Source organism: Pinus tabuliformis, chromosome J, assembly GCF_031772625.1.
Source record: "Pinus tabuliformis cultivar Carrire ecotype Pingquan chromosome J, CPIR1, whole genome shotgun sequence".
NCBI lineage: Eukaryota > Viridiplantae > Streptophyta > Pinopsida > Pinales > Pinaceae > Pinus > Pinus tabuliformis.
This window is the reverse complement of record NC_142295.1, coordinates 1217026568-1217052118: the sequence shown is the minus strand read 5'-3', so window position 1 is coordinate 1217052118 and position 25551 is coordinate 1217026568. Positions and strand designations below refer to the sequence as shown.

At 34.2% G+C, this 25551-nt stretch overlaps 1 protein-coding gene across 2 annotated transcripts; it reads left to right on the top strand.

Moving 5' to 3' along the window:
• The first annotated feature begins 1365 nt into the window (after positions 1–1365).
• LOC149231515 (disease resistance protein RPV1-like) lies at positions 1366–20230 on the top strand. 2 transcript variants are annotated; one of them, XM_089379212.1, is made up of 5 exons: positions 1366–1827; positions 16119–17032; positions 17131–18259; positions 18376–18732; positions 18838–20230. In XM_089379212.1, the coding sequence occupies exons 2-5, from the start codon at positions 16494–16496 to the stop codon at positions 19996–19998; spliced, it is 3186 nt and encodes a 1061-aa protein (XP_089235338.1). In that variant the 5' UTR covers positions 1366–1827; positions 16119–16493; the 3' UTR covers positions 19999–20230. The 2 variants fall into 2 exon arrangements, with proteins under 2 accessions (XP_089235338.1, XP_089235337.1); XM_089379211.1 differs by lacking the exon at positions 1366–1827 and adding an exon at positions 13000–13338.
• The last annotated feature ends 5321 nt before the right edge of the window (positions 20231–25551 follow it).

Here is a 25551-nt window from a genome sequence, read left to right as displayed (position 1 = left end):
GGTCTTGACCCGCGGCCCAAACTTTAAATAATTGAATTTTAAACCCCAGTGTAAAACTAATTGAATTTTTAAAACCCAGTGGAAAACTAAAAATTAAATTAAATTCTTATTGATCTCGACCCACCGCCCAAACTTTAAATAATTGAATTTTTAAACACTAGTGGTTGAGATGGGGAATTTTTCAGACAACACCTTGAGATGGGAAATTTTCAGGCAACACTTTGACTTTATCATTGGCTTTTCTTTTCAAGGGAATACATTGAACAATGAAAAATAAATAAATCTACTTCTTTCAATAAATAAAGAAAATATTAATAATCTACCTCTTTCATAATTAGATTCTGTTCACTATGTTCTTATTCACGGAATTTAAACACCACTCATTGAGATAGGGGATTTTCCACGCAACATCTAACTTTATCGCCGACTTTTCTTGCAAATTGCGGGCAGATCTGCCAGGAAGGAAGGAACAACCTGCTAAGTAACTCTATGAAAGCAATTTGAACACAAGTCGTTGACTTTATTGCCTGCTTTTCTTTTCAAAGGACCCATTCACATGCAAATTGCGGGCAGATCTGAGAGGAAGGAAGGAGGAACCTGCTCAGTAACTCTATGAAGGCAAGAAGCGGGACAGGGGGCAGAGGAATCATTACTTTACAAATTCCTATTGTGTGCCCACCAGCTGGCCGTCGCTGGCATCCTATTTTGCAGACTAGGTATAAGGCAACGGAGTTGTCTATAATGCGACTTTTTGAAGATTCCGGTGACGGAATCCGGCGAAGAAATTGAGGTCAAATCTTGATTTCTTGCAGTTAAAATGGTTTTTTAACTGCATATTTGGATTCAGCACCCTGAAAAACTCCTGGGACGCTTTCATTGTGCAGAAACTAGCTATCAAACTTGCGATTCCAATAATTCTTGTCGGATTTCGACCGGAAAAATCCACCGGAAAAGCTTTCAAAAAGTCGCGTTATAGACAACTCCTAAGGCAACCCTTATCCCGATTAAAAATTCTCGGGCCCACCTCTTCGCCTCCGTTTATATAGACGGACGTTCGCTGATATTACTAAAATATTAATACTTTCAGAGCCGGAAACAGTGCCGTAACTTTCGCACGGTACGAGACCCTATGAGAAGGTAACGGGCACAGCGCTATCCACTGCAGAGCATATAATTTAATATTACCTTAGTTTAAGTCACAGGGTTCGGCGAACCTGAAGCTTCACGTTCAAAATTTGACGAACCTGAAATTGGAACTTAAAGGCGAATTCGAACCTGAACGAATTTGATCGAACCTGAACGAACCTGACCAACCTGATCGAACTTAATCGCGAACTTCAACCAATTTGTTCAGGTTCGACGGTTTTCGTTGGACGGGTTTGTTGATGGTTTTAGAGGATAACCAGGGGCCGCATACCGCCTTTTAACGATTGTTCCAGCCAAATTATATTTTATAAACCATTGCTGGCTAGGGTTTTGGCACACATTGTCGGCTGAGCGTTTGTTTGTGCGGCTGTGGCATTTGTGGAGTTCAGTTTGCGACTTTGGGTTTGCAACTTTGCAGTTGCAGTTGCAGTCAGTTTACTGTTTGACAGTGTTTGAAGGTTTGAAGTTTGAAGACGTGCCTGAGGGCCGAGGCAGTGGGCAGTGGGCCGAGGCTTGCCGCGTGAGGACTGAGTCCTTGAGCAGTCGACGCAGAGTCCAGACCACCGACGCACCGCAGGCGGCGGCACCAGTGTCACAGTGTGCACGCAGTGACGGCGGACGCAGCACCTTCAAGTTCAGTGACCAGTCTAGTCTTCTGTGTTCAGAGTCCAGACTCCAGAGGTATTTACAATTTTAAGTTTTAACATTCACTCTCGAGTCTCACAGTCACTCCGAACTCGTTGTTTTTCTGCACATAAGTCTCGCGGGTTTTGCAGCTTTGCTATTTTTGGTTTTATTAGAGGGGTGCATGTCTGCTCACTCTGGTTGTCGTCAACCTGATTCCTTTGTGGTGGTATTTGGCTTGTTGATTGCGACTATTTTTTTGTCCAAGCAGAAGGTTCAAAACTTCAATCTCTGCAATTGCTTTGGTCTAGAGTCTAGACTCTAGCCTCCCTGGCCTGTCATAATCGCCTGTGCGCAGCCTCGCAGGCACTTGTGATTGGTGTGACGTGTCTATGACTCTACGTAATGTTACATTCTTTCTTTAAGTTTATACAGTGACATAACTCTGTTGTTGGCTTGTTGCTTGCTACCTTTTCGTGGTCCAAGCAGAAGGTTCAACTTCTACAATCGCTTTGGTCTAGCCTCGGCCCTCTTCGGCCTGTCATAAATTCATAATCACCTGTAGGCTGTAGTCTCAAGTTCTGGAACTTCATGGATTGCACTTCAGTGCTTAAAAGTTAACACTGAACAGTAACTCTGTATGCTTCTGTGACCTGTCTCAGCAATTTTCTTTCATTATCTATCCCGGAATCCGTGTTTTTGTAGCCTAAGATCCTCTGCCTTGTACCTTAGTCAAACTTGAAACCTATATGGCTATATGTTAATGTAACTTGAGGACCCGAGGCCTAAATAGAGACGGTGGTAGATAATAACTTAACTTCCAGAGCTTGAATCCATTACCACCTATAGAAGAAGCAGACATGCGATGCCAAAACAGGTTGATGGTAATTATTGACCTCACCTCTGTAACTCTCTTCTGAATTCTGCATGAAAAGACATATAGCAACAGAATATTCTTGCATACTACCTTTCTAGCATCTCTGAAATGACAAAATACTGCCATCCAAAGGAGGGTTGGAACTTGGCACACAATGGCATATGGCCATTTGGCCCTGAAGTAGCGTCCAACATACATTAGAATTAATGGGATCCTATTGGACATTGCGAAGAAATAGTTTAATATAACTATTGGTTGAACTCATTCAGAAACCTTTGAAAGTTTTATATATCAAAGTTTAAACTAGTCCAACAGTCCAACTAGACCATCTATAGAAAGAAGCAGATAATGACGCCAAAACAAAGTGATAGTAGTCGGTTATATCACCTCAATTTCCCCCTAATTCTGCTCCTAAAAAGTACAGCCACAGAATGTTCTTGCAATTTACCTTTCTAGCATCTCCAAAATGGCAGAATACTGCCACCCAAAAAAATCCAGATAACTATGATCTGCACATATCAACGATTCTACCCTAGGGCCTAAAGTCATGTCCACACGATATTTGAAATTTTGAATTAATGAAATGCTCTTGGATATCACTGAGAAAGGGTTTAACAGTTATTTCTGCAACTCATCCAGAAACCTTGGAAAGTTCCATAACTTAGACCAGTCCACAATTGTGTATGCCTTTGAGAGTCCTATAGATGCAACTGTTTTCTGAATATCCTCAAGTAGAAATTAGAATTGCTCGCCAAAGGGGATGCTTGTAAGTTGTATCATTCCTCAGCATTCTAGATTATTTGTAAGTCAATAGTTCAACCTCTTGTCAAGCTTTGGATTTAAGGAGAATCTTGATTAGGATGACAGGCTAAGTTGCTAACTTGCTGAAGAGTTTTTCGCATATTTTGAGTTTATTATTACGCTGAATTCTTCATATGTTTTCATGTAAAATACTGATATTATCATGGGCTAGTTCAACTGCCTTTATACTTTTCATTAAATGATTTGCTTCAAGCAAGGCCCATTTAAATTTGTCTACTGCGATGCTTGTAGGCTGTGAAACCCTGAAAACCAGTAGCTTGCCTACAATTTTCTGTTAATTAGGTTTTCTCCCAGGAAGTGCATGTCATGATGACTTCCAGATTAACATGTATTTTATGCACAACAGTCATATATTTATTAAATTATAAACTGAAAATCGCAATTTATTATTTTTTCCCATAAACGAATCCTTAAGAGGAGCTGAGGAACACTTCTAGACATTCATGAACGGTGTTCATGGCATCCATATTAAACCACTAGATAGTAAAAGATTAGAGTAAATCCAATCCAAGTGAAAAATAAGACAGGGGGTACTTAAACTAACTTCCAATCCAAGTGGAAAATAAGACAGGGCAGTACTTAAAACAGACTAAGCAATCCCCTGGGGCTTACAAAAATTATTCATAGGCAACTGAGTTACCTCATAACCTTGATTGATATTGTGAAATTGAGTCCCATAGTTATTTCCTTTTCAAACATTAGGATTATACTGCAACTCGATTATATCAACATCAGAGTTATAACGAAACCAAATTATATAAACATATGGGTTCGATATGATTTTCATGCAAAACAAATTATCGAACATGGATCATGATTCTTAAAACATTTCTATGCCCTGTGAATGGTTAGAAGATATTTTTCCCTAAAAACATGATTCACCATAAAACTTTGGATTTCATACTTCTGTCAGAAGTATACCATGCCATTTTGTTTTAATCATGGAATTACTGCTACTAAAAATATCTGAGGCTAAAATTTTGGGAAATTATTTCAAGCAGGTACTTCCATACTTGCAACAGAAGGCGACAGTAGGCTTTCTTGAAATCTTTCTCAGCAACCCCGAGGCTCAATCTCAGATCCTCATACTCCTCTTTCATCCCAGGGAAAGCAACATAGGTCATCATAGTTACATTTCTTATGCCTTCCTATTCTTCTTCTCTCCATTCTTTCTTCTTATGAATGAGTTACTGCTAGCATCAACAAGCCTTCCAAGTTTGACAGCCATGATATCTAACAAAATAACCCCGCTAACCTACAAACATAGTTGTATGTCCAGATGCAAACCAATCTAATCCTCTAGATCCTTAGATGAGTGCAAGGAAACCCAACTACTAACCTTCAAAAAAATACAAAATAATTAGTAAGAATTGATGCAGATATGGGTCTCAAAGAACATGAGGAAAATAACATGAGAGGACCTATAAGGTAAGAATGCATACGTTAAGAGAAGATAACCTATCACTCTTCCTACTACCAAGGTATCTATGGAACGAGCCATTGCAGTAGAAGTGAAATCCAATTTCTTCCTTCCCACATTTGTTTCAAAAAAATTCAAAATTGAAGTCGATTCAAGTGATGTGATGAATGTAGTGCAAGTGTCTTATGGCATGTAAATTAATGGAATGAACTAACCTGACATGTTGCCTACCACATGTATGATAATGAGATGAATTTCTGCCACATATGAACCGAAATAGAGGACAACCACTATAATTTTGAGATCTACATTTACGCTTTACTTTGCCTCTTTCAAACGCTCTCATAAATACTATCTCTTAAATTTTAGAGAGAAGGTTGATTAAGACTTGATTCTTGAGATTGTGTTGGCCAAGATTTTGAACAATGTTGTCCCAAGAAATAGAAGATTCTTTGAGTGACCATTATCCTACAGTATTATGGCTAGCTAATGAGTAATGGACAAATATGAAAAGAGGATATGATTGTACTGTTTGTTGGACATGTACTTCCCCAGAGGTCGATATCTACCTTGGTAATGTTGGTGGAAGCATGTTGGAAGTTGTTTTGAACCACATCAATATGAAGGCTCGAATTCCAGTTTGTGGAATGATCTCTCGCTATAATTAGGTGGTTATAAATGATGTATTGTTATACCAGTGGAGTTTATATGCTATAGCTTAGGTTGTTATAGTTTATTAATGTATATTATACATGTGTGAGTAGGAATGAAAGCAACGTTTTGGATTGGGAAACCTGCTCAACTTGGTGGGGAAAGGTGCCAAAATGAAGGCTTCCTGTGTGGGAAATACCTTCATCTAATGCCAAATTTGTTTGAGGAGATGACAGGGTACATCAAGCAAGGATAAATTAAATACAAGGAAGATGTTATAGTGAGGTTGGACAGTATTTTTAAAGGTGTCAATTCCATGTTTAGTGGAGAGAATATTGGTAAACCTGTCATTTATTTCAAGCCTCTGCAACCCAAATAAATTTTGCATGAAGGCATCACAATGAATTTTGGATGGATATGAGAGGGCATGTTTCTTGAAGACGATCATATCTACAATGGAGTGTTTTTTCCTCAAACAAGTGCAATAAATTTTGATTGAGCATGAGAGGGTGTGTTTCTTGAAGTGATGGGAATGGTTAGAGGTTTTTACATATCTATAAGGGATATGTAGTCATATTGCTCTTCATGACACAAGCTATTTTCACTTTTTATAAATGATAACTATTTGTGGATTTTGAATTTTGGTTTTAAATAATTTTTTTGAAATTTTAGTTTTTTATTATATTTATTTACACATTAATCTATATAATTTTATGTAAATATTTCAAATATATTTATTAATTTCAAATTTTATTATATTTATTTTAAATTAGACTATATATAATATTATTAATCTTATTTCAAAGGTAATTAATAAGTCCATAAGAAATTTAAATATTTTAGAAAAAAAAATTTAATAGATATTTTATTTATGTACAAATTTGATGCGTGGAAAACATGATGTAATCAGATTTGTTGTGAATTTTTCTAATCCTGGGTCATGGCCTGCTTGATGGTTAAAATGTCCGAATAGATGGAACGATAAATTACAGGTAGTGCACACTTTTCTCTTCTAAAAAACGCTCATTCTTTTCATTTGTCTTCTCTGAAATGGATGTATCACCAGAAGCCGTGTCACGAAGCTATAATGCTCCCTGCAATGTAGGTGGCCATCATTCTATGTGGGGCTTCTAAGTCACAGAGTTATAAATAGAAATGGTGTTGTTTATTGAGGTGTCAATTTGTGTGGAGTTAAAAATTATCGGAATTTGGTTTATTGTTTTTTTCTTAAATTTATATTAAGAGAGTTTGAATTGTGTTTTTGGAAAATAGATTTAGGAGAAAAAGTGTACGTCGAGGTCAAAGTAAGTGGATTGATACGGGAAGGGAACTAAAGCCAGAAACTACGAGCAGCAATTCTGCAGGACCCATTACCTTGTTGTTGCAATTACTGATTCACCTATTATTCAAAATTTTAAAATCTAACTATTATAATTTGCATTTCCCAAAATATCTACTAAAGTTTATCAAAATCATGCAAAAATTAAATTACAATATTAAAAAATTTGTAAAATTCAACTATGCTCCATTTATTAACTAAATACCCAATACATCTATTTCTTTTGTTTTGTAATCATACATTTTAGATTGAAATCTAATAATAATTTTTCTTTTTTAATTATAATATTTTATTTTTATATTTTAAATATAAAAAAAAATATTTGAAAAAATATTTTATTCTTATGTTTTTAAATATAAAAATAATTTTAACATTTTACACGAATTTAAAAACATTTAAATGATGAATTAATAATTTTTATTTTTATTTTTTTTCATTTCTAATAGATATTTCAATGTAATTGATCAAAAAATTTATAAAAAAAAAAAACCAAAAGGTCCCCGCATCATACCACTACAATCCATAATAAAAAGAAATGTTGTGACTAGCAATTCACCTAAGGTCCCCGCATCATACAGTTACAATCCATAATAATAAAAAATGTTGTGACTACCATGTGAATGTGTAGGTGGAGTCCAAAGTTTCGAGGATTAATCGAGAATATTGTAATTTTATTTGTTTTATTCCCTATTGTGCGTTTTGTAGTACCTCTTGAAGCAATTGGAATAAATCATGTCTGAATTTGAAGTTCAATGGTAACAGAAAAGCGTAGGGCCTCACAAGTGGTCCCCTCCGACCGCCCAAACATTAAATAATTGAATTTTCCAGGGGACACCTTGACTTTATCTGCGAGGAAGGAAGGAGGAACCTGCTAAGTAACTCTATGAAGGCAAGAAGAGGGACAAGTGGCAGAGGAATCATTACTTTACAAATTCCCATTGTATGTCCACGAGCTGGGAAAGAGCTAACCAGCGATATATTGGGTATTTAATGCCAAAATAGGAGCACGCAAGTTAGCGGGATAACACGAGAGCGGGCAAATATTATTTAATGCCGAAATTGCCCGCTCCCGTGTTGTCGCGTTAACTTGCGTGCTCTTATTTCGGCATTAAATACCCAATATATGGCTGGTTAGCTCTTCCCACCAGCTGGCCGTCGCTAGCATCCTATTTTGCAGACTAGATGTAAAGCAACCCTTTAAATAATTGAATTTTTAAACTCCAGTTGTTGAGATGGGGAAATTTCCAACGACACATTGACTTTATCACCCGCCTTTCTTTTCAAGGGAATACATATAACAATGAAAAATAAATAAATCTACACCTTTCAAGAAATAAATAAAATAATAATAATCACTTCTTTCATAATTAGTTTCGGTTCAATTTGCTCTCATCCACGCAATTTAAATGCAAGTCGTTGAAATGGGGAATTTTCCACGCAACCCCTAACTTTTCTTTTCAAGGGACCATTCACGTGCAAGTTGCGGGGAGATCTGCGAGGAATAAGAAGCAACCCGCTGGCCGTCGCTGGCATCCGGCCAGAGGAATCATTACTTTAACAGAAGAGGGACAGGTGGCAGAGGAATCATTATTTTACAAATTCTCATTGTGTCACCCACTGGCAGTCGTTGGCATCCTGTTTTGTAGTTTAGATGTAAGCGCCGTGTACTGTGAAATAGGTTTAGGTTTTGACTGTGAAATACAGGAGCATCTCGGACAACCACATAGAGAGACAATAACTTGCTTCTTTTTAACGCAGAAAACCTGTTATCACGGATTATTTTTCTTATTTTATTTTAAATTTATAAATAAAAATAAATAAAATAAGATATTGAATCGTAAATTAAATGCTAATTTAATTCATGAAAAAATGTTAAGTTATAAAAGATTAGCTTATTTTTATTCTTATTGATCATTTCATAATTCATATTAAATTATTATTAATTAATATTATTGTTTTTTAAATTTAATAATATTTTTTAATTTTTATTTTTGAATATATTATATGATGATAATTAATTTCTATTAAAATTAATGTGGTTTATTGGATTTTAAGAAAGTAAGATATTAATTCTGATTTTTTAATATTTTATTTCTACGATAAAAAAGAAGAGGAAGAAATGTTCCTAAATTACTATAATTTTGCTGACTTAACCAGTCAAGAAGGTTGGTAGGTGTTATGGGAATAATCCAACACTGGGTTTCACTTCAAAACTCATGATAATTGGTTCTTATCTTCGCATTGTTCATTTTCTTATTAGGATTGGTTAAGACACATAATTCTAGTTAGTAAGAGTGGGGTTAATTGCCTCATTATAATATCTCAACTTCTTTTTCCCCTCTAGCTCCTTATCATCCCACAACTTATCTTTAAATTTGGAAGTAATAGTATTTTTAATATTATCCTTATTCTCCAAGATGATGTCCTTTTTTGCAAATTTTTAATTGTTTTTGACAAGCAAATCACTCCTTGACTCACGTGCAATTTTCTTGTCAAATTACATCCTTAATGGTCACTACATAGATAGATCCACCTAAAGGGATCAACTCTCAAATTACATCCTTAATGGTCACTACATAGACAGATCCACCTAAAGGGATCAACTCTCAAATTGCATCCTTAATGGTCACTACATAGACAGATCCACCTAAAGGGATCAACTCTCATTGCCTCATTAGCAGAGCCTAACTCTGGGAACATCAAGAATAATTGACCCTGTGAACTCCCATTAGCGAAGTGCTTTAATGATGGAAACTAACCCTTTTTTTTCCTAGAAAAAAACAAGTATTTTCATTTATAAATTGGATTTGAAAAAAAAAAACAACATCATTCTATATATGAAAAAAAACAACAACATCATTTAAAATGTAATAATTATATTATGTAAAAAACAATATCCACATATACAATGTGAACAATATATAAGAGTAGACAATATAGATTATGAGTATCATTGTTTTTGTGTGAAATGTTTAAAATTTTAAATTTTGACATAACATCAAAAGAATTGTGACTTTACCTTTTGAATATGATTTTTTATTAAAATTAAAATTTTCTTTATGTAGCTTAGCTTTTCTTTGAGATAAAAAAATAAAATAAAAATTATGATTGTAGTAACAATCAAGACCATACTTTTAAACACAAATTTAAAAAAAAAAATAAAAAAAATCAAAAAGGAATAAAAGTAAAGAAAATAAAAATAATGGTGAAAATAATAGTGTGACTAAAATAAAATATCGTTTTTCTATTAAAAAAACCAAAATAAGTAAATAGAAATAGTGATTGGAATCATACTCTAAGATTACTTCTTTATTCCATACAGCATCGTCACTTACATACTCCCAAACATCCTAGAAATTCCATTTACTCAAATTTAAAATTAATATGATATATCATCCCAAAGTTGATGATAAAGTAATATATTTTCAAACATTCCAATTTCTTTCCTTATGTAAATTAAGGAACTCATATTAAACTGCAGGCGTTGGAGGTGTTTCAGGAAAAAAGGAATCATTTTTAAACGATACATACTCCAAAGTCAAGTAGCCAGCTATGGGTGGCAAATTAGTTTATGTCATTGCAGTCAAAAATTCATTGAAAAGTGGTTGTATTTTTAATTTTTAATAATGTCTAGTTTGCAAATTAAGTATTTATAAAAAATTGAAAAGTAATAGCAGATGAATTTTTTATTTTTATTTTTACATTGTATCCCTGTTCAATCAAATATTTATTGAAAAATGAAACTGGTGATACTGAGATCCAGCTTGCAGTCATAGACTTTCTACACGTTTCTCTTTAGCCATCAAGCTCTGATTTATTGAGAACAAGGTGCATAGTAAACCCTCAGAACTTTGAACCAGAATTGCTTTGCGACAAAAGGATGTTAGGGCCTGTAATAATCATTGGTAATAGGTATTATGGGATGACATTTTTGATAATTACTGGGATGACATTTTTGATTTAATGTTTACATTCAGATTTAATGTCTATATTATATATATTACGAATGGTAATTATATTAAATTTAATTTAAATAAATTGGATTAGCTCATTTTGATAAGAGGAAAGGAATTCTAAGATATTAAGATATTTATACCATTATATATTTTAATTATTATTATTAATATATATATAAAGAAATATATATATATATATATATTTAAAAATATTTAAATTTAATAAATTTTTATTTATAATAAGTATAAGATATTTATTATAATTAAACACTTAGATATATTATTAAAATATTTATCTAAAAATTCAAGATTAAAATTTTATATGTATTATAATTTAATATATTATATATTATTATTTTTTATGTGTGGGTTACAAACATGCTAGGGTTGGAATTTCAAAATGGACTCACCATTTAAATTTCACCGTTTTCACACCTTTGTGATCTGTCTTCACAATTTTAAAGAAGGATCTTGAAGGTTTTGCAAATTTTTAATTGTATTTGACAAGCAAATCTACTCAGGTGCAATTTTCTTGTCAAATTCCATTCTTAATGGTCACTACATAGATAGATCCACCTAAAGGGATCACCTCTCATTGCCTCATTAGCAAAGCCTAACCCTAGGAACATCAAGAATAATTGACCCCGTGAACTCCCATTAGCAAGTGCTTTAATGATGGAAACTAACCCTTTTTTTCTTAGAAAAACAGAAGTATTTTCATTCATAAATTGGATTTGAAGGAAAAACAGCTACATCATTGCAACATCATTTTGTATATGCACCTATAGTCCATTCCTTGGGATTTTCTTCAATCCCACATGAGGTTAATATGTTCAATCAATCAAACAAAAGGCCAACTCACAAAACCAAAAAAGGCAGGCATGCCTCACAATGAAAAAACTCTAAAGGGGCCATAAAAAAAAATAGCCCAAAACGACTTCAAAGGGGCCATAAAAAATATCGCCCAAAACTATTAAGGCCCCAACTAAACAAGCATAAAGGCCTCCATGAGTCACCCAATAAAAACTCACAACACAATCACTTAGGTAGGAAATAGTACAAAAGATCAGCGAACTACCCCAACAGAACAAGCATAAAGACCTCCATGTAAAAAGTCACCCAATAAAACCCCACAACACAATCACTTAGGTAGGAAATAGTACAGAAGATCAATGAACGATCATGGTAACAGAGGACCAACATATAAAGAGGCACAAAACAAAGACATTTGTGACAGGAGACAACCACAATTGAGCCTACTCTCTCAACTCCCCGCACACACCCCCAAAAAATGACGCAACCTAAAACAACACCATCCAACCCAAGTATTGGATGCAAATAAAGAGTCACGAGAACTACCAAAGCCCACAAAAAAAAAAATCTAAAAAAACCAATCAACAAAAAAAAGAAAATTGTCCAACCCTAGCAAAACTTTCCAAAAACCCTCTATCTAATATTTTTCATTCAATTAAACTAACCCTTAAAATTACATATTATATAATTCTTACCATTTTTAAATAAAAAAATTAATATTAAATATATCCCAATCCAATGCACTTCAACATATTATAAGTTTGGTATGCATTTAACGTTGAATTAATTTCCAACACAAAAATAATACAAATATGTTTTAATTTAAATTAAATAACATGAAATTTGATGAAGAATATAATATATATGAAATATTTTATAAAAAATAAGCTTTTTCATCCATTAAATTAACCTTTAAAATTACGCATTATATAATTATTAAATTAAAAAAATAAAAAAAATTTCCAACGCAAAAATAATACAAATATGTTTTAATTTAAATTAAATAACTTGAAATTTTATGAAGAATATAATATATATGGAATATTTTATAAAATATAAAGCTTGTGTACAGTTGTGGAGAATGTTGATGTGGATGTATTTGGAGTTGAGTAGGTCAGTGGGAATGTCAATGTGTCTGGATTTGGACTTGAACTGCCAATGTGTCTGGATTTGGACTTGAGCTGGTCAGCGGGGAATGCGTTTTCGGGAAGCTTACGGTGACCGAAAGATATGGCCACGTATAAATCACTGTTTCCTATGTCTTGAATTTCAGATTCCTTGAATTAACAATTGGATTTCTAATAAAGGCCGTGAAGAGTACTTCATTTGATTTCATGATCAATGATTCAGAAATATTGGGTATTTCTCTTAACCATTTTCGCTTTGTTTTTGGAGGTTTGGAACAACTTTTCAAGGTATTTCACGAAGGGTATCTGCGTTGAGTTCAGAGAGTCTAGCTAGGGTGAGGCGCACACTGTTTCTGGGTTCCAGAGAATTGCAAATCTAGAACTCAATATCAACCATTTGAGAGCTGCGTTGATTTCAGAGAGTCTAGCTAGGGTGGGGCGCACACTGTTTTTGGGTTGCAGAGAATTGCAGATCTAGAACTCAATATGAACCATTTGGGAGCTGCAACTCTGGGAGAGCATGTCTATGCAGTGGCTAGGCCTATGGTCTGTCTAGAATCCAGGTTAGTTTTCAGAATTTTCACAATCATATAAAAGTTATGGTCTGTCCAGGTTAGTTTTCAAAATTTTCGCAATCATATAAAAGTTATATTATGTTATAACAAGATAGTCCTTGAAGCCCAAGAAAAACACCCGTCACGGGAGAGATGTGAGCAGAAAGAGTGGTAAAATAAGTGCTATGATATTTTACATTATCTTCAACATTTGGTTTAGCTAAAGCTTGGTTAGCTGGCACAATCTGGTATTCATATAAAAGTTCATAATCACATCAAACCGTTAAACAATTTCATACATATTTTATTCGCGGAAATTAGATGGCCTCAACTAAGACAGGAAAGCCCTACGAATTTATAATAAGAGAGGTGTTGAAAGACACAATCTTTTTCAATTAGTTTTGCAAACGACTATATGATCCCTCCAAACAACGAAGCTGGAAAGAAATTTTGATTATACTAGTTCTTAGAACATTGGACTGGTGATGTTTCAGAGTTTTAAATGGATTTTTAAATTAAGATAAAAATCTAGACATTTTTTTTTCATTTTTATTTGTGACTGAAGAACGGTGAAGATCAATGAAAATGTCTAGAGTATTGAATCCATGAGATTTTTGGGATTTCTGAAGTTTCAGAGTATGACTTTTTGAATCCATGACTTTTCGGATTCCTGAGATTTCAGAGTATGACTTTTCAGATTCATAAGGTTTCAAAGTTTTTAATATAAAGCTTTTTCAAATTAAGATAAAAATCCAGATAATTTTTTGTATTTGAGGTTGAAAGACCGTTAAAATCCGTGAGAATGTCGAAATTACTGAGGGTGTAGGGAAAGTTGAACCCATAAACTCTTGGACTTTTCAGAGTTTTAAAAGTTTAGCTTTTCAAATTTTGCACGAAAATCAAGATATTTTTATTCTCAAAGGACTCTGAGATCCGCGAGAGTGGACCAATTGATCTAACCTTATAATTATGTAATATAGAAATTTACAGTTTGTATCACTTCTCAATTTTGACTCTATAATTTGGGTTGTTTCACAACTTTTTTACAACTCAGATGGTTTCAAAATTCAAAATCTTTTTAGGATATTGTCATAATAAAACCCTATTCAATCGTGAAATTTCAACTAATTTTTTTATCAAATTTCTGAACCAATGCATCTCCCTTTATTACAAGATGATTAGGTTATTCAATCGGTACTTGGATCCCTTTATTACAGGATTAGGTTATTCCAATATTATTCCGCCCTGACAGTCTAAGACCCAAAAGAAATGGGTTTAATATATACTGGTGTTGCAAATTGGGTGAGCTTCATGACAATGTTTCTTTAAAAATTTTGAAAAAGAAAATCAAATGCTGAATATTTGCTTCCAAACGTTTGGTTTAAACGAACTTTTACTTTTCCTATTACCATTTTCAGTATTCAAAAAAATTATACAAAGCCCTGTCCCGTGTGAATTTCTGTAAAGCTTTTATAATCCGGAAAGTCTGAAAACCAATGGTTGGGCAAGGCAAATCAAATCAAGGGCTGGGCTAGGCAATTTTTGCAGTGTTTACGCTATATCTATAGTCACAATTCAGCTTTTTTTTGAAAAAAAAAAATTATTATGGTAAAAAAGTAAATATATGAATAAGAGTAAATTTCAATCACTATAGATGTGTTGGTCTTGTTTAGACTAGTCATTATCTGTCTGCTGACACAAATCTACTTAGACTTAAAATGTGATAACATCTTTGTTAATGGTAACTATGGTGAGGTCAAAATTTGGGATGGGATGTTATTGGTATTCATTGCAGAGAAAGCATGCAAAGCACCAAAAAGAGAGAACTCTCTTTCATCCAGGCTTGAAAAATCAAATTCTCCACTTAATAGCTCAGAGTTATTAAAATATTTGAGAGAATAACACTTTTTCAAATATGAAAATATTAAAGTAACTTTTATTTTCATTTAATTAGAGTAATGTCAAACATAGTAATGTGAAACTCTTGTCACACTTTCTTTAATATTAATTATGATATTTTTAATTGATTTTAAATTTTAAAACTTCTTAAATTTCAAAAACAATGTGAACCATACATAATAAGGCATTATAGACTGTAAATAATATGGATTTTGAGTATCATTGTTTTTATATGATATGTGTAAGATTTTAGATCTTGATATAACATTAAAATAATTATCATTTTATCTTTTCAACATGATTTTTGAGTAAAATAAATATATATTTTTTTTTATTTAGCTTTTATCTGAAATAAAAGAAAATAGAAATTGTGGTTGGAGTGATACCAATAAGGACCATATTTTCAAACACAAATTTTAACTGGATAAATATTTTCCTGACATTTTTCTCAAAAAAATAAAAGTAAAAAAAAGATAGTGATTAGAATAATCCTATAGCCCGATTATGTAAAATATCATTTTCCTGTAAACAAAAATAAAATAAAATAAAAATAAATTAATAAAAATAAAAGTGAGTTAATAAAGATAATGATTAAAATATAAAATAAAAGTAAGTTAATAGAAATAAAAAAAGTTAATAAACATAGTAATTGGAATAATAGCATAATGTAACTAAGATTACTACTTTATTATCATTATTCCATATAATATATCACTTATCTACTGGAGCAAATCTTAAATATTACCTTTAATCAAATTTAAAATTAATATGGTCAATAAATCATTGAAAAGTGGATAACAAAGTAATATGTTTGGAAACATTTCAATTTCTTTTGTTAATGCAAATTAAAAAGGGCATATTAAACTGTGTGGGTGTTGGTGTTGTGGCAGGAAAAAGGAATCTTTTTAAAGGATACATATTCCAAAGTCAAGCATCGAGCGACCGGTGGCAAACGGAATATTATTGCAGTCAAATATTCATTGAAAAGTGAGGGACGGGTGGCTTTATGTTATGCTCCTAATAATATCCAGCTTGCAATCAAGTATTCATAGAAAATTGAGCTCTTCGCAGATGGAATCTTCCTTTACTTGACAAATTCCCATTGTGTGCCCACCAGCTGGCCGTCGCTGGCATCCTGTTTTGCAGACTAGATGTAAGTGCTGTGGACTGTGAAACAGGTTTAAATTTTGCTGCGAAGGGCCAAAATACTTTCCTTCACTTAATCCATCCATCTCTGCTTCACTTCTGCCTGTATCTCTGTTTCAATGGCAAACCTGCAAACATCCACGGTTCATCCCACCGAAGACACCCCCTCCACATCCGGTGGCTACTACTACGAGGTGTTTATCAGCCACCGTGGCCCGGACCTTAAAAACACATTTGCCAGCCACGCTTACCATCGCCTTCTTTCTCATGGAGTGCGACCGTTTTTCGACAGGGAAGAATTGCGGAAGGGAGAGTCTTTATCTCCTCAGATTGAAGCCGCCATCAGAACCGCCCCTGCTCATATCGCCATCTTCTCTCCTGGATATGCCAAGTCGAAGTGGTGTCTTGATGAACTTTCTCTTATATGCAAGTCTGGGGCTACTATAATCCCAGTCTTTTATAATGTGGAACCTTGTGAGCTTAGATGGACTAAGGGTGCTGAAGCCTTAACTGTGCATGAGCAGAAGGGAAGATATGCTGAAGCCCTAACTGTGCATGAGGAGAAGGGAAGATACGAGCCCAAAAGGCTTGAAGATTGGAGAAAAGCTCTCAAAGACGTCTCGGAGATAAGCGGTTTTGAACTCAAAACCTACAATGGGTTGGAACTTGAACTCTTAGCCCTCTCTGTTCATATTATTAATCTAACTGGTATTGATATACATCTAATGTTTTTTTGGCTGTATTTTGAATTTACAGTGACGAGGGGAAGCTGTTGGATGATCTCGTGAAATGCGTCCTTAAAGAACTCAGAAAACTCAGAAAAACAGGTTTGGCTGAGGTAACAAATCCAACAGGTCTTGAAGAGAAAGTAGCAGACTTTGAAAAGATCCTGTCATTGCAAGAGGGGCAGAGTGGAAAAGTGAAGGTCATGGGAATTGTGGGCATGGGTGGAATAGGCAAGACAACACTAGCCAAAAAACTCTTCAATAAGAAGTGTTCTAATTTTGGTGAGTCTTGCTTCTTATTTGATGTTAGGGAGCATGCAAGTAGAGGGTCTTTGAATTCCTTGCAAACCAAACTAATAAAAGACTTAGTTCATGAAGAGGTGCGGATAGATCACATTGATGAAGGCACAGAGGAGCTCAAAACCTCTCTCAAAACTTCTCCACACGCTTTAGTCGTTATAGACGATGTAGATGATGAAGATCAGTTGAATGCTTTTAGGCCATTAATGGACGTCCTTCGATCCGATAGCCTAGTTTTGGTTACATCTCGTTACAAGGATGTCCTCATAAGCTCAGGATTAGTAGAATCGTCAATCTATAGATTGACTGGTCTCAATGAACAACACTCTCAACAGCTCTTTTGCTCTTATGCCTTTCGCGATCCTCATTCGCCTTCAGAATTCAAAGATCTGGTAGATGAATTTTGCAGGGCCTGTGATGGATTGCCCTTGTCTTTGAAAGTCTTTGGCAGTCTTCTGTGTGGAAAGAGGGACATATCTTATTGGGAATGGCAATTGAATAAACTTTCCCAAATAGAACTTCCGAATAAGATTCTGCAAACGCTGAAACTCAGTTACGATGCACTGGAGGAAGAGGAAAAGCAAATGTTCATAGACACTGCCTGTTATTTCATTGGAGAGAACAGGGATATGGCAATAAGAATATGGGATGGATCAGGCTGTAACGGTCAGTTGAGCCTTGCAAATCTCCAGGACAGGTGCCTCGTTGACGTTGACACAGAAAATAATACCATAAAAATGCACGATCACGTGCGAGACCTGGGAAGACAAATTGCGGATGAGCGGAAGTCAGGTGAAGTAATCCAGCATCGTGAATGGCGTGTGATGAAGGACATTGCTGAGTTGTGGCGACAATATTCTGTAAGTGCTTGAATTATTCATAGAAGTTTATGGTTTCTTTATTATGCAAAAGCAGAAAAGAGGAATCCTGTTGCTGTGTTTAATTTGTTTGTTGATTGTTTTTAACGAATGAACAGGTGATAACTGAGGTGCGCGGAATTAGGACGGTTCATCGCCTCAATGCGGACCCAGGACTTTCAGCAGAAGGGTCGTCATGGTTGAAAAGTTGGTGTGAAGAGGTGTTCGGAAACTGCCTGAGGAAGTTGATCGATCCTTCACCGTATCGTTTCAGTAAGTTACAACTTGTTGCAACTGAAGGTGATGATTTAAAAATCATATTGAATAGGGTTAAGTCGCCAGATTTGATATGGCTACGCTGGAGTGACTGTCCGGACAACTGCCTGCATCCCTGGCTTCTGAATCTGATGAAGAATGTAAGGGTCTTAGAAGTGAGCGGAAAGAAATTGGGTACACTATGGCGAACAAAATCTCAGGTGAAAGTTAACGCTGATTCCTTCGTTTGCATGTCTATTATTCTTATTATTTGCCGCTCTATTTAATGAGATGAAAATATCTTATATTTCACTATTGCGTTGCAGGCACCTCTAGAGTTGCGGGAATTGACTGTTCATTGTTCTGATTCTCGTCTTTTCGAGTTTCCTCTTTTCGGGTCTCCTCTTTTCGAGTTTCCGAAGTCCATTGGTCAGCTGAAGCACTTAGAAAAGATTGTGGTGTACTCTACACGTCTCGAACTGTTACCAGAGTCCTTTGGTTGCTTAACAAATCTCGTGCACCTTGATCTCAGTTCTTCCTGGAGTTTGCAAATGCTTCCAAATTCCTTCGGCAATTTAATTCGCCTTAAATATCTGAATCTCTACAACTGCTCAGGGTTGACCATATCCAATGAAACATTTGCACATGTCCGTTCTCTTGAATATTTGAATTTGAGTTCTGTTCGTATGGAAATGTTGCCTTGGCAAGTTACACATCAACAGTCCCTGGAAGAATTACATCTGCAGCATACAAATTTACAAAAATTGCCTGAGGATATCGGAAACCTCAGGAATCTGGAAGTCCTTACTGTGGGAAGCCATTCCTTGAAAGAACTGCCATGTTCGCTGGGTCACCTGAGCAGATTGAAGCACATGAAGCTCGTCTATTGCAGAGAACTGAAATCTTTGCCCGATTCGTTGGGACTGCTGACTCAGCTGTCAGAGTTGGAGATAGAGGAATGTGGAATAGAGTCCTTACCGGCTCAAATGGAGAAATTGAGCAACCTGGTAAAGTTAACAGTAAAAAGATGTCCGATACGCGAGCTGCCATTGAAAAGCGGGGTGGAAGGAGCACTGTCCCGACTGGAATACTCAGAGCTGGAGAGAACAAAAATATCGAAGATATGTTTGGTTGAGGGTGTTTGTCCCAGCCTTAAACATCTCTACATCGATGGTTGCAATGATCTGGTGGAGGTTGGAGCACTGCCACCAACACTCATAAAACTGTTTGTGCAACAATGTGACAAACTGAGGAAAATGGAAGGGCTTTATAATCTTACAAGCCTTCAAGAATTAAGAATCTCTAGGTGTAAAGAGTTGGAGGAGCTGCCGTGTCTTGAAAGGTTAATATCTTTGAAGAAGATCAGGGTTGGTATGTGTTGTAAGTTAAAAAGAATAGAGGGCCTGGGGCAGCTGACACAGCTTCAAGAGTGTTTCGTGTTTGTATATATAGACGGACAACCACAGATACAGCAGCAGCTGGATTGAAGTACACCGTGGCCTCAACAGGTGGCGTGAAGTACACCGTGGCTTTATGCGATGCACCAGCACCAGAAGTTATTGGTGATGAGGGCTGGAAATGTGCAATCTGTGTTGAAGTCTCGATACAGCTAATGATTGTAACTTGTAATTATTGAAAAGCTTTATTACGAATTATTTTTCTTATTTATTTTAAATTTAAAAAAAATAATAAATGTCTCGAACTGTAGATTGAATGGTATTTTAAATGTCGTATTCTTTTCTGCTTCATTCATAATACTTTCAATTTAATTTATGAAAAAGGGTTAAATTATAAAATATTATCTTATTTTTATTTTTATAAATGATTTCATAGTTAACATTAAATTTATTATTAATTATTATCAGTTATTTTTTAATCTTCGATAATATATTTGATTTATTATATTATTATTCTAATATATTATATTATCAAAAAATGTTAATTTATAAAAAAAAAAACTTATTATCTTTATTTCTATATATAATTTAATAATTTACATTAAATTTATTATTAATTAATATTATTGTTTTTTAAATTTAATAATATATTTTATTTCGTATTAACATTTATGTTTTTATTTTTAAATATATTAGATGAAGATGATTAACTTCTACAAACACCAATGTGGTATGTTGGATCTTAAGAAAGTAAGAAATTAATTCATAATCTTTAATATTTTATTTTTATAATAAAATGAAGGGGAATAAACGTTTTTAAATCACAATAGTTTTGTTTAACAAGTCAAGAAGGTTGGTAGTGTGACAAATGTATTGGAAATGAGAACCTTGTAATCCAAGATAATGTGCTTTTCATCTTCAACCCTTTTAGTATAAAAAATGCGACAAATTATTTCATCCCAAAAGTGTTATGGGAATAGACCCACACTTGGTTTCACTTCGAAGCTCATAAGAATTGATTCTTATATTCACAATGTTCATTTTCTTATTAGGATTGGTAAAGAAAAACATAATTCTAGTTAGTAAGAGTGGGGTTCATTACCTCTTTATAATATCTCAACTTCCCTTTCCCCTTTAGCTCCTCATCATCCCACAAATTATCCTTAAATTTGGAAGTAGTAGTATTTTTAATATTATCCTTATTCTCTAAGATGATGTCCTCTTTTATCCGACAATGGTCGAGCCAAACTTGGACATCCTTGTGCCATGCTCGCTTGAGCCGAAGGTGGGGGTTTTGACTAGAGTTAGAAGCACTTTTGGGGAACTTCTTGCCTTCCATGTAAAACTTCTTCTTATACAACAGATACCTAAACATAGCCATGTTTTCAATGGGGGAAAGACTAGCTTCAATCAAGAGGATATGATAGGGAGTATTTCCTTTAATCTTAAGGTTGTAGGTTATAAATTTCTTTATTCAATCTTCCTTCGTGATTCTCTAGACATACTACAACCCCAAACCTCACAACCATATAAAATAGTAGGGCTGACAAGAGTCTCAAAGAGGAGTTCTTTTTTACTCCAAACCTAAAGGTCAATCGACTTACGATTGTTTTCAAGCTCATAATAAGTTTTCCATCCTCAAATAATCTTTTTCTCAATGTTATAATTCCAGTTGAGTTGATGATTAATGTCAATACATAAATATTTGTATGAAGAAAACTTATCCAAGTAATTTTTATCATATATGAAATTATCATGATTGATCTTTTTGGATTTAACTATCATGACTTTAGTCTTGTTTGTATTAATAGTCATACCCATTCTCGAGCAATGATCATGGAGGATTTTATGTTGCTTGTCGAGATCATGATGGATTTTGGTTAGGAGGAAGATATCATCAACATAAAGGAGAAGAGTAATGACCATACTAGCAAGCTTGGGGCCATTGCATCATGTAGCTTCCAACCACTCTTTTAGCTCATCAATGTAAATGCCAAAAAGGGTATGGGATAGGGGGCACCTTTGCATAACGTCGATATTGCATTTAATTTCTTTAGACCAACCCTTGGTGGTCTTAAGCTTAGCGACAACATTCTCGTATAGCCAAATCACAACAACCGTCAACTCGAGAGGAACCATTATCTATTCGAGTCTTTACCATAGCTTATCCCAAGGAAATTTGTTGAAAGATTTTTGAAAATCAACAAAACAACGATGATAATACTATATTTTTATATGTATGTATGAAAAATTCTTTGAACTGATATTTTCTATGACTACATTAGTTCATTTATTCATATTAATTGATTTTTTGATAAAATATTATTCGACATTATTTTAGTTTGTCTTTTCTTTTTTATTAGTTAATTTAATAATACAAAAAAAATTATAATTCAAAGCATAAAAAATTATTAACATTATTACAAAAAAGAAAAGAAAAAGTAATATAGAAAGGGCTGCCACATTTTCAAATAAAACAAAACACTACACAATCAATTAAACAAGTGGGATAACTACATAGCAACATAGTCCCTGCCTCTTTTGGTATTTATCGGTATGATAGCATTGTTGAGGAAGTACAAGGTCCACGTTTTGTCATTATTTGAAAATATTTTTTCCGTGTTGCACCTCCTGTTTCTGCAAGCTACTATGAAAAATATTGATTGCAGAGCTCTCTACACCTTCTTCATTTGTTTACAACTAATAATTATTACGAAATGATTTAGAGTAAATGTTATTAAGCACTCAAACAATGTCTTGACTACATGTCGATTCACCCAATAAATGGCGAAAAAAATACATTTATCGGTAGGGGAGATTTTATTAATCATAGGATTAAGCCTCAATAAATTTTGTAATATGCATTAATCCACGCCATGGGAGGTTGATTGAGTTTATGTGACATTTTGTCGAATCGTTGCCACAAAATAGGAAAATATGTGTGTCAACTAACGTGAAAATTGACGGTTTACACTTTTTAATTAACCTGAGTTAGCAGTAGCCATTGTGGCAAGCATAGTGTGTAAAGTGATGACATATCGCTCCAAAATAAGGAAACATGGTAGTTGCAATATCTGATTTATGCATGTTGATATGGCCAAAATAGGTGACATGTGGCAGTACAAAGCTTGAGGTGTCGGGTGTAGCATAATACCCACATTAGGCTTAGTGATTCATTTCTCGATGTGAATTCATAGTGTATCACTTAGAATTGGCAGGGAACATGGCCTAATAGAAGTTGTGAGACAAAGATCTTTATGTCATTTAACATAAGCATTAATGCTAGTCCTTTTCCAACTAATACATGTCACTGTGTGGTCTATATTGTTTGTCCATGTTAGTAGCTAGAACAACTCATCATAAAGCACTAAGTTCAAGGATTAACAGAAAAAATAAATGTCTTATGTTATATAACAAAAGCGAATTCCCATCGTGGCACAACATGAATGTTAATCCTTGCAATTAAAGAATTAATCTATGCACTTTAAGTATTAACATAAGTAATTAAGGGTAATTAAATTTATTATGGTTAATGCGTATATTGGAGGCCGTTGCACATTTAAATGGAACTAATCGTCACATTTGTTCAACGAAGACTCAGGTGTTAGATGTATTTTCAAGCCTTAATGGAAATTCATAAACTTTAGAGTAATGGTGAAATGATCATGTATTTATGGCTTAAGAAAATGTAAACCTATTAAATTTTGATAATGATTCTTTTTTATTCATGTTGCATAGTTGTCGCATTGTTACATTGTTTAGGCCAAAGACACAAAAAGATCTAGGGTAAATAAACTCAAATTTGCAGAAGATACAAAGAACAATAATCGAATGCAAGTCATTCTACTGTTACTGTTGTATTAAAAGCAAAAAGCGGCAGTAAGAAGAAATTGTAGTGGGTTCTTCTCATTTAAATGCTCTCCAAGTCAAAATGAATGAGAGAACACAAGCTAATGAAATGTGTACTCTTGTTCAAAATCCAAAATTGAAATGGAAAATGAAGCCTAAAAATTATTGTTTTAGTGCTACAGGAAGAAGCATTGGACAACCTACATCAAGAAATAAATCAAGAATCACTACGACACCAAAGGCCCAAGTTCAACACACAAAAGGGAATGAGATAAAAATTTCAATTGAAAACTGTGAGAAACTCATAGCTTATAGATGTACACTTTATGGCAAGAACATTTAAGGTACCCCATCTTATATGCTTAGTCATCAACTTATTGTGAATGAGGATGACAAAGAAGCTGAGAGACCTTTGTAATGAAATAGGAAAAGAGGTATGTGACTATGGTTGTAGCTTATCCAATACTCAAAGATAACAATAATAAAAGGTAACACATTATGGAGTGGGGTGACAATAGCTCCAAAATTTCTTTCAAGAAATATGTAAGTATGTCTAAAGTAAAAGTTTAAATCTCATATTTTTGTTTACTTAACTTGTATATATAGTAAGTTAATGTTTAGAGAGAAATAAAACAACAAATGCCCATATGAGAAAAAGTTTTAGAAGCAGTGGAATAAAGGTGGTCACCTTAGGAAGATTGTCTTAAAACCTACTTGAAAATACTTAATTAAATTCCAAAGCCTTCCATCGACAATTGAGCCAATGTTAAAAAAGTGTCATCTAACACAAGCCATCCATATAGACATAACAATCAACTTAACCAATAGGATGATGCCAAAATCATTATGTAGTTGCATAAAATATTTAATTTACTTTCATTATGTGGAACTATTTAAAGGATAAATGATATGCTAAAAATGATTACAATTTTCTGAGAAGAAGATTTTGCATTGTTATAAAGCAGAATTTTGAAATTCTGAAGACTACACAAGCTAATGGTCAGATTCGATATCTGGTACACCATCTGTTTACAAAGAATTATATGAGATATGGTAAATGTTGAATAGTGTAGCAAGAAAGTCTCAATTTGACTTTGCCTTAGTTAAATTGAAAAAAATTGAATTTCCACACCAGCAGACAACTTGGAGGTAATTAACTTGGGTGACATGGCTCTTGTCACTCAGTGAGCTCAGTAAATTCAAGTTAGAGGGATTGAGTTCAGTTAAGCATGTGTGATTGATAAATTATAGTAATCCAATTCAGTTATATCTAGTTGAGTTAAGTTAAACTAGTTTTAAAAGTTGTAGGAACTAGTGGAAGGTCAGTTGTGCAGTGGGACAATAGTCTAACTCAATGATCATCTAGTTAACTGATCAATCAGGCTAAAATAACTAATGCATGCAGAGAATTTGAGTTCCCAACTATGGTGGAGATTCCAGGGCAGTGTAACAAGAAGTTGTAAACTATTTTGAGTGTACATGTGTTGCATGGAGTCAGATGATAAAACCTTGGGAATTGCACAATCAATTGGAGGAAAATTCCTAAAACATAGGGGCTAATTCTCTAGGATTTGCGCAAGGAATAGGGGTTCAAGCAGAGGCAACAATTGAATAAGTCTGGGTCAGAGATTCTCATTGAGTAGAGAGATAGGTTATTCACTTGTAGGTTGAGGTCAGACATAGCCAGAAATTGTAATACATCTCTATTCATATGATTAATGCAAAGAGGCTTGAGGGTTTTTTCCCAGTTGGGTTCCTTCAAGAAAAAAATACTGTGCATGTTACTTATAATTG

Excerpts from the sequence above, each read along its gene's own strand:
- LOC149231515 (XM_089379212.1), top strand. The coding sequence starts at position 16,494 with ATGGCAAACCTGCAAACATCCACGGTTCATCCCACCGAAGACACCCCC. Across the intron at positions 17,033-17,130 it reads GAACTCAAAACCTACAATGG|TGACGAGGGGAAGCTGTTGG; the intron begins GTTGGAACTTGA and ends TTGAATTTACAG. Across the intron at positions 18,733-18,837 it reads TATGGCGAACAAAATCTCAG|GCACCTCTAGAGTTGCGGGA; the intron begins GTGAAAGTTAAC and ends ATTGCGTTGCAG.